At 40.8% G+C, this 9,437-nt stretch overlaps 2 protein-coding genes across 2 annotated transcripts; both read right to left on the reverse strand.

The window, feature by feature from the left end:
* Window positions 1–285: 285 nt before the first annotated feature.
* Window positions 286–1,689, reverse strand: apoda.2 (apolipoprotein Da, duplicate 2). Its single transcript, XM_067253520.1, has 4 exons — window positions 1,570–1,689; window positions 1,069–1,190; window positions 797–885; window positions 286–630 (listed from the first exon to the last, which is right to left on the reverse strand). Exons 1-4 carry the CDS (start codon window positions 1,687–1,689, stop codon window positions 392–394), a joined length of 570 nt encoding a protein of 189 aa, XP_067109621.1. The 3' UTR covers window positions 286–391.
* Window positions 1,690–5,397: 3,708 nt separating this feature from the next.
* Window positions 5,398–8,707, reverse strand: LOC136959602 (apolipoprotein D-like). The gene is made up of 5 exons (XM_067253998.1): window positions 8,696–8,707; window positions 8,442–8,575; window positions 7,823–7,944; window positions 7,342–7,430; window positions 5,398–5,789 (listed from the first exon to the last, which is right to left on the reverse strand). The coding sequence occupies exons 2-5, from the start codon at window positions 8,559–8,561 to the stop codon at window positions 5,551–5,553; spliced, it is 570 nt and encodes a 189-aa protein (XP_067110099.1). The 5' UTR covers window positions 8,562–8,575; window positions 8,696–8,707; the 3' UTR covers window positions 5,398–5,550.
* Between the last annotated feature and the right edge of the window lie 730 nt (window positions 8,708–9,437).

Genomic DNA, 9,437 nt, shown 5'->3' on the forward strand with positions numbered 1-9,437 from the left:
ATTTGTGATACAGAGTTCGCAAAGCGCCTTAAAACAAACACACTTTGTTATTAACTAAGTAGCGTGACACCAGGACTACCCACAATAACCCAAAGATCAACAACATCCATTACCCTTCTTAAGTTTTGTTTTACGGGCCTATCATGTGACTCCAAAGTTTCCTCATGACAGAATGCCAGTTTACGCAGGTTCCATTCTCTAAGATTTGAACCATGTGAAATGTGAAGATTCAGGAAAACATAAAACACCTCAAATGAGACAGCAGAACACCACTCTCTTTTCCAGTTGCACATCTTATTAAGACATTTAATAAGGGAGGTTCATTGAATCAAAGGACAGGAAAATCATTACAAGTATTCCAACTCCTCTCCCTCACTCAGGAGTCTCTCTGTCACTGAGGCATGCTGCTGCAGATGCTCTGGTCGGTGACCCGGAGCTTGTCAGCAGGGATGCCGTGAGACCTCAGGATGCTGCGCAGCTCCTCCACGGTGTCGGCGGAGAGGGTCCTCTCTCTGCTCATGATCCAGGAAAAGTCCACGTGCAGCAGGCCCAGGAAGTCAGTGCAGGCGTAGACCAGGGTGTAGCTGTCGTAGTCGGTGGACAGCACCCAGTAAGGAGAAGGAGGGGAGCCTGCATGGGGGGGGGGAGGGTGATGAACAACCGTGAAGGGGGGGGGGGGGTTGTAATTTTGCTCCAAAAGAAAAGAGGAATACAGAAATCAAACTTGCTGAACATTTATGGAATTTGTCTGAGATGATTTTGAAATGAAAAGGTATTTTGATTATAATATCCCTACCCTCAAAGAAGCTGACTCCTAGCTTTGCAGGCTCTGCAGGGTCCATGGCCATGGCAGTGCCAGAGATGGCGTTGATGGTTCCATCATCCCTGACAGAAAGAGAATAGAGAGAGTGAAAGCATAGAAAGAGTGAGAGTGAGAATGAGATGGAAAAATAGAGCCAGAGAGAGAGAGAATGAGATGGAAAAAGAGAGCCAGAGCAAGGAAAAAAGAAGCACCATTAATGCCTAACCGTGTCTGACAGAAGTCCCGTTTGGGGTCAGTCTACTCACAGCAGCTCCTCGTTCAGAACAGCAACCACTCCAGGGCTCTGCAGGCTGTAGGTAGCCTGGCTGCACTCCCCCTTCTGGAAGACGGCAGGCAGTTTCTGAATCTCATACCACCTGCCCAGGTACTGCAGAGGTTAAGGGACAACATGACAATGTTACTGGGTAGACTGGTAAGACAATGTCTGTTCTGGTTTGTATGTGGAGATTTGTTTTCATTTAAGGAGGAAAAGTGAGTCAGGTGGCTGAGCGGTTAGGGAATCGGGCTAGTAATCCGAAGGTCGCCAGTTCGATTCCTGGTCATGTCAAAATGACATTGTGTCCTTGGGCAAGGCACTTCACCCTACTTGCTTCGGGGGAATGTCCCTGTACTTACTGTAAGTCGCTCTGGATAAGAGCGTCTACTAAATGTAAATGTCAATGTAAAAGTGGTTAATTGAGAGCTACAGATCCCTTCAAACCAATAGTACTTTATACTGCTTAGTTAGATAGTCATAGAGTTGTCACCCTGGCTGTATCAAAGTTGGCCTGGACGGGAGGGTTGGGGCATTTTCCAGAAACAAAGGTCTGAGCACTGGCTGCCAGGACGGACAGCAGAGTCAGTGAGAGCACTTGTAGAGCCTGCATCTTCTTACTTCAACCTGGAGGAGAGCAATAACACAAAATGTTGAGAGAGTTGAGAGAGAAAGAGAGAGAGAGAGGGACAGAGACAGAGAGAGGGAGAGACAGTGAGAGAGAGGGGGGAAAATACACCTCGGAGATCTCTGTGGTTTGAGTTAAGTATTTTCATCTGTATAGATACCAAACTACCCTTTCCTTGTGCAAAATTCTGGCCCACCCCCTTGCTTGCATATAGACCTGCTATCAGTTATTCTCATTATGGATGATTGGTGAGAAGGGAGAGACCTCAGGTGTTCCTCAACAGAAGGCAGAGTCACAGGAGTGTGTTTGTGTGTGTGTGTGTGTGTGTGTCTGTGTGTGTGTGAGAGAGTGTGTGTGTGTGAGAGTCTGTCTGACTTTACCAAACATGAATGCAAGTGAGACCCCTAGTGTGTACACAGGTGTCATGCTCCAACATTTGTACTGTTTAAAGTGGCATGTGAAGGTTCAACTGTTTCGCAACACTGACACTTGTATAACCATTATTCAAACAATCTTTATGTATTGTATATGTATAGAAACCATGTGTAGCCACGTTCATCGGACACCCAGACTGTCTCTAGCACAGGTAAGCACCAATTTCACCACTACATGGCAAGGTGTCATGTGAAAATGCTACAGTATCCATTGTACAGAAATTACATAACACAAAATGTGAACACAAAATGTGAACAGAGGTTGATAGAGAAAGAGAGAGAGACACAAAGACAGAGAGACAGACACAGAGAGAGACACAGAGAGAGACACAGAGAGACGAGACTCCTTACCTGCACTTCAGGGTAGAGATCAATCTGATTTCATCGCAGTTTTTAAAGAAAAAACACACTACCTGTTTTGATGATGCATAACTCAGTCCCGCCCCTTCACGTTCACATCAGGCTGTCGCAGAGAGTGAGAGTCATACTTTGTTTCAAAACATATGTTGCATATGCATATTTCAAGATTTTTCAATTGTTTAAATCACATTGGGCCATTGATGTCAAGGAGGCCTGGCCCCGTCCGTTGTAAGGGTTGAAGCTAATCAATTGTCCCTTTAGCCCGTTAACATTAGCGAGCTGATTGAGAACAGCAAATATCGTTTTGTCAACGGCTTATCCGCATCCAAATCATGTGGTTAATTTCAATCAGGCTAAACTTATCAGGGAAATTGCACGTGCACGTCCTACTTCAAAAGGCAGGAAAGTTCGATCACCAAAACCGTGATTTTCTAACGGTATGGTGGAAAAGACGAAAGAGAGAGCGGTGATATTCTCGCCATCCGAGCAAACTATTATAATGAGTCTCTACGAAGACAATAAGCATATCATGGCTAAGTCAAACACCGCCACCGCTGCCAGAGCAAGACAAGCAGCTTGGCAAAAAAATTGCCGATAAGCTAAATGCGTAAATTTTGGGAAAATGTATAGGCTCATCTTAAGTTCCTCATTACCCCAATCAATCAGATCACATTTCTTTAAAGGTGCCTGCTGGCATTAGGCTTAATGGAAATTAATCATCGAATGAGATCTTGCTAGCGAAAATAATGATCTCAACTCTTTCAGAATAAGTAGATAAAAACAAGGCCAAAGAGTATCTAATTGATACGAATTCATAGACACTGAGGATATACTGAGGAGGTACTGAAAGCGCTTATATCATGTACTATATATGTGTATATGCATGTAGGCCTATGTGTAAATCCCTCTTTGATTTCATTGCCTGGGACATGGCCAGGGAATATGATGAATTGATTCATCAGCTGGTTAGGCGCCAAGTACACTTTTCTTACAGCAACGCATGCAGCGGCTTTGCCAATGTTTTCTGCATCGCCTATACTGTATAAAAATGTACCTGACGCAAAAAACCTCAAGGCTATGCAGAGAGTCTGAAGCACAGTTAAAGTTTCAAGTAGCTTTATTGTCAATTTCTTCACATGTCAAGACATAAAAAGGAATCGATATGACGTTTCCCACTCTCCCACAGTGAAACATAAAAAGCACAGGCACAAGATAAGACAAGACGTTTCCTAAAACATAGCGTTACATATTCACATACAGCATACGCTCATAATAAAGCATAAAGCTTGCTGCGGCGTGTGATATTTGCAATGTACGGCCCGAGAAGGTCTTGCAAATAAATGAGTCCTTGTCGGCTGAATCGATAACGCTCAAACAAGAACTCATCCGTGTGAAATAAAGGATCTTGGCGATCGCGAAGAACTCTATATGGAAAGGTAATCGAAATAGAATATAGCTCCTTGGTCAACTGTGTCTTTCAAAAAGGGAGCTGCCATGTTATTTTCTTGGGGTGTGGCAAGCTTATCCAGCTACACTTACATTAGCCTGCTCTGGAGCAGGTTAGTGCTAATTGATGTTACTATGGTGATTTATCGAAAGTTGCTTCCACGAACCAAAAATAGTTTTTTTTTTTATCTTAGCCTGAAAATTATCTCGCTAAACCGCTTAGCGAGCTACGACGACTACTCCGCAGGTATATGGAGTTTGGCTTATTTACTAACAAAATGATGGTTTGTAATAAAATACAAAATTACGGCGCAAACGTACAATGACACCACGTTCATGTTGTGTTGTGTTTGTTTTATATTCAGCAACACTGAGTATTTGTCTTTTGTCTTACTTAGTTTTGTTTCAAATGCAGTATAATTGGGCCAATCAGCATGTGCAACTGGAATGGCATCTGGTCGGAGATGTATGGGTCCCATACTACAAGGTTATTGTTGTTTTAGCCTGATCATGGGGGTCAATTTGAATAGGGCTATCTCAAAAGTGTCCTCAAGATAGAGAATGCATGAGAAGGACACACCTGTTCAAACAGATGTTATATATCGTAAACAGGCCTCTGGTTAGCCTTTCTAATGAGTGGCATGTTTGTAAACATTGTTACCTGACAGTGGTTGTCACATCAGGAAATGTTCCTATGTTGTGTAAAGTAGCATGTGACAGAAAAACTTTTTTTTCCACATAGAAGGACTCATAGAATTCCACATTGAAAGAGAGAGGAGAATAGAGAAGCCGAAAACAGAGTAGAGTCAAGCAGAGCAGAGTACAATAGAGTACAGTAGAGTATAGTAGAGTCCTCATCAAGTACTCATCAATGATGCAAACCTATGTTTGGAAAAAAAAGATTTTTTAAATCAACCTTTTGAAACTGTTTATTGAAAATATCTTTCAACCTTTGGAACTTTTTGTGAAAATATTTGTAAAACCTTTAGAAACTTTTTTTTTTCCACAGTAGCTTAAGAGTCAATTTATTACAGGTATCTTGAAGTATGGTGGAACTATCCAAATATACCAAGTGCATCAGACAAAGAGTAAATACTGACATGAAGTTGAGTTTATAGGATGAGTTGTGGTCTGATTAGACCCTTTCATCATGTATCTGCAGTTGTTTATATAATCTAGAGAACAGAACCCTTTAAATGCATTGCTGAAAATTATTTGTAAAATAATGTCTTGATTTCATGTGTTTGAGGTAGATTTCTTATAAGAAATGCCCACTTTTTAAACCTCATAATACATTGACCGTGTATCATCTGACTCCAACATTTTCTTATTACAGATCGCTAGTGAACACAAGTGCCATCTCTAAGATTTGAAGAACGTGAAGATTCAGGAAAGGATATATATTTATTATATATATAAAACACCTCAAATAAGTAAGCAGAACATCAGTCTCTTTTCCAGTTGCAGTTGTATTGCATCGATGCACAGATATCACATGTACAGCACAGACACAGTCAATGAACATCAACCACATCATATATGCATGCCGTGTCTGGAAATCCACCCATCCATCCTCCTCTTCCCCCTCTGAGGTCAGGAGTCCCGGTTACTCGGGCATGCTGCTGCAGTCGCTCTGGTCCGTGACCTGTAGCTTGTCCACGCTGACGTTGTGAGACCTCAGGATGCTGCGCAGCTCCTCCATGGTGTTGGCGGAGAGGGTACGCTCTCTGCTCAGGATCCAGGAGAACTCCACGTGGTACAGGTTGAAGTAGTCCGTGCAGCCGTAGACCAGGGTGTAATTATCATAGTCAGTGGACAGCACCCAGTAAGGGCCTGGGGGCTGGTCTGTATGACACAGAGAGAGAGACAAAACAAGGTGAACCGCAAAAACTGTACATCTAATAATAATCTTGTTTCAACATTTGTAATCTAGTTGGACTTGTTTCTAGTATAAATGGCTTATCTAATGACTTAATTTAAGAAAAAATTACACATATAACAGTTTTTCTCAATTGCTAAAACACTAAAACCCATTGGCTGAACAAAGTTCTCAGTTGCCTGAGCCTCATGTAGGTAATTGTGCCTGTCTGTTGTCAATACCTTAAACCATTTCACATGGTAAAACACAATTTGCAGATGTCACTTAGAATCTTCAGCAAAACTCTGAACACATTCTCATTTTTAAAACACATTCTGCACTCTAATGCACATGTCATCCACACTGGTAAACAAAAATGGCAACAATCAAATACAAATAGAGAAAACATGTCATTGACTAAACACAACCACTCAAAATTGATTTCACTTGTTTCAAATGATGTGACACAACCAATATAAGCCAGTTCAGAGAGCAAACAGGTTGTTGAAGGTGGGAAAATATTGCTTGTGATGTCGACAAAGTGCTCTGGCCTAACCCAGCCCAAAGACAAGAAGAAGCACATTGATCACATGTTTACTTCTTAGATTTTTGTCCCTTTCACGTAGTATTGTATACTGTAGTACAGTGCATTTTAGGCTGTATACTGTACAATGAACAAATGTTGTATGGCCCTGAACATTGTGCAGTACTGTTCTATTGAACAGTACTGACTGCTCAATAGATTTTGACTGGTTGCAGGTTCATATCAACAAAGAACAAGAGTGAGTTGTGAGGAGTGAGATGCAGGGTACAGTACTGTATACGGGTACAAGGAGGAGAAAGAACAAACAAATTGCAAAGAGCAAAACAGAGTAGTAATTTCTGATCAATTTTGAGCTACTATGATAAAACATGTTTTTGTTCATCAAAAGACAATGACGGATAAATATGATTTTTTTTTTAGATTACATAAAAATGTAACACGCAAACATATAGTTCTCCCTGAGAACTATATGTTTTGAACTATATGTTTTGTAAAATGTAAAATGAATAAATGTAAATGTTTTGAACAATGTGTTTTCTAATTTTTGGTGTATTTTTTACTGACTGCTTGATAGTGTATATAATTTTGATCACTTTGTTTATGATTTGAGAGCAGTGTTTGATTTTGAGCACAGGTAAATCTGTTTTGAGGCGAAAGTTTCATTTTGCAAGAGGATTCAGAGGTTTTGTAAATAGTGCTTGAAGATAAGGTTTTGTGTTTACAGTTTTGAGAAAGTGGGTTACTGTTTCAAGAAATGTGTTTTAGCAATTGTGAAAAACTGTATTTTAAGGAATCTTCTCAAGTGAAATTTTCTTACTGTTCTGGCAGCCAGATGTACTTGTTTTACAGTAAGCATAAGCAAGCTAATAACTGATATTTTTGTCCTTAAATTTGACAGTGCATTTTTGCAGTGTAGCACCTCTTTTTGCTCCAAATCAACGTCTAAGCCCGTACTCTGTGGTTCCAACTGTGGAGGTCTGAGGAAAAGTGCTTACTCTCGAAGAAGCTGACCTCCAACTTGGCAGGTTCGGCTGGGTCCTTGACCTTGGCAGTGCCAGTGACACCATTGACTCTCCCATCAACCCTGAAGGAGAAGAAGAGACAGAAAGGCAACTGGATTAGTCAAGGTAGACTGAGGGAAGAGAGAGAGAAAGAAAGTAAGAGAGAGAAAGAGAGGGAGAGAGAGAGAAAGAGGGAGAACATGGGAGTCAGGTGGCTGAGCGGTGAGGGAATCGGGCTAGTAATCCGAAGGTTGCCAGTTCGATTCCTGGTCATGCCAACTGACGCTGTGTCCTTGGGCAAGACACTTCACCCTACTTGCCTCGGGGGAATGTCCCTGTACTTACTGTAAGTCGCTGTGGATAAGAGCGTCTGCTAAATGACTAAATGTAAAATGTAATGTAGAACATAGAAATAAAATATCCCTAGTATGACTGACAGAAGTTTCCAGTTTAAAGGTCAGTGTGTTCTACTCACAGCAGCTCCTCGTTCAGAACAGCAACCGCTCCAGGGCTCTTCAGGCTGTAGGTAGCCTGGCCACACTCCCCCTTCTGGAAGATGGCAGGCAGCTTCTCGATCTCATACCACCTGCCCACGTACTGCAGAACACATTAATATATCATCAAATAAAATAAAAAAACTTTTCGACACATGGGTGGACTGTTAAAGACAATGTCAAGATATGTTACTTTTTCACGGTACTAACGTGGATGACTAACTTACAGGTCAACAAGACTGAAATGTTTCATTTAGCCTCCGTAGGAAATCTATTGATTTTGTTACTATGGTTGTTTTTTTTTTGGTACCTCAGGATTCGATTCGAATATATTCTTGGGGTCACAAATCGATAAAAAATCGATTGATGATTTTTTGCGATTTTTAATTAAAAAATAATTAATTATAAAATAAACAAAGAATTTACATTACAACCCCCCCCCCCCCAAAAAAAAAACATTAACATTTACATTCGTTAATCGATGTGAATTGCTAGAAGACTGAATCAAATGTGAATCGATTTTTTCCCCAACCCCTAGTTGTTACCATCTACTAAACTATGGTGGATGCTGTTTGATTAGATATTGTTAAAAGTAGTTACCCTGGCAACATCGAAGTTGGCCTGGACGGGAGGGTTGGGGCATTTTCCAGAAACAAAGGTCTGAGCGCTGGCTGCCAGGACGGACAGCAGAGTCAGTGAGAGCACTTGTAGAGCCTGCATCTTCTTACTTCAACCTGGAGGAGAGCAATAACACAAAATGTTGAGAGAGTTGAGAGAGAAAGAGAGAGAGAGACAGAGGGACATAGGGACAGAGACAGAGAGAGCGAGAGACAGAGAGAGGGGGAAAAAATCACCTTGGAGATCTCTGTGGTTTGAGTAAAGTATTTTCATCTGTGTATTTATAGATACCAAACTACCCTTTCCTTGGGCAAAATTCTGGCCCACCCCCTTGCTTGCATATAGATTTGCTATCACAGTTATTTGTCATTATGGATGATTGGTGAGAAGGGAGACACCTGTAAACATTGTTTGATTTTGCAAACATGCCCTTGGCTCACCCATCTACAATGTTTAATAAATGACTGTTAGTCAAAGAATGTTGTATTGAATTGTATAAACTGTTAATAATGTAAGAAATATCAATGAATTAGATATAACAAATATAACCATCATAATATGTTTTTGTATAAAAAATAAACATAGCCATGACTGAGACAGTTAGGTAAAGACTTAAGCTTACATAGTCAATGAGGACCGGCCAATTTAAATCAATCTTTGACAAATCTAAATGATCACAGATATACCGTATTTTTCAGAAAACAAGCCGCATTTTCTATAACGCGCACCCCACCAGAATGGGAGCTTTGTGTTTGTAAATCGGATTTTTATTTTTTTCAAAAAATACGGTACATTAATTAATAAAAACACACTTTTCATAAAACAATTTCATGAATTAATTTTTGTGACTCCTAAAGAAAGTGTCTATGTAACATCCAGGGAAAAGGTGTAAATATCAGGAAGAACCTCAGGTGTTCCTCAACAGAAGGCAGAGTCTCAGGAGTGTGTGTGAGCGTGAGTGTGTGTGTTTGTGAGTGT

This window comes from Osmerus mordax, chromosome 16 (genome assembly GCF_038355195.1).
Source record: "Osmerus mordax isolate fOsmMor3 chromosome 16, fOsmMor3.pri, whole genome shotgun sequence".
Classification (NCBI taxonomy): domain Eukaryota; kingdom Metazoa; phylum Chordata; class Actinopteri; order Osmeriformes; family Osmeridae; genus Osmerus; species Osmerus mordax.

What these genes read in the sequence shown, in the direction of transcription:
- apoda.2 (XM_067253520.1), bottom strand. Translation starts at nt 1,689, where the DNA reads ATGCAGGCTCTACAAGTGCTCTCACTGACTCTGCTGTCCGTCCTGGCA. An exon ending in CCAACTTTGATACAGCCAGG is followed by an intron (nt 1,191 to 1,569) that starts GTGACAACTCTA and finishes TAACCTCTGCAG; the next exon opens with TACCTGGGCAGGTGGTATGA. An exon ending in AGGAGTCAGCTTCTTTGAGG is followed by an intron (nt 631 to 796) that starts GTAGGGATATTA and finishes CCCCCCATGCAG; the next exon opens with GCTCCCCTCCTTCTCCTTAC.
- LOC136959602 (XM_067253998.1), bottom strand. Translation starts at nt 8,561, where the DNA reads ATGCAGGCTCTACAAGTGCTCTCACTGACTCTGCTGTCCGTCCTGGCA. An exon ending in GTTCTGAACGAGGAGCTGCT is followed by an intron (nt 7,431 to 7,822) that starts GTGAGTAGAACA and finishes CTTCTCCTTCAG; the next exon opens with GGTTGATGGGAGAGTCAATG. An exon ending in GGAGGTCAGCTTCTTCGAGA is followed by an intron (nt 5,790 to 7,341) that starts GTAAGCACTTTT and finishes TGTGTCATACAG; the next exon opens with ACCAGCCCCCAGGCCCTTAC.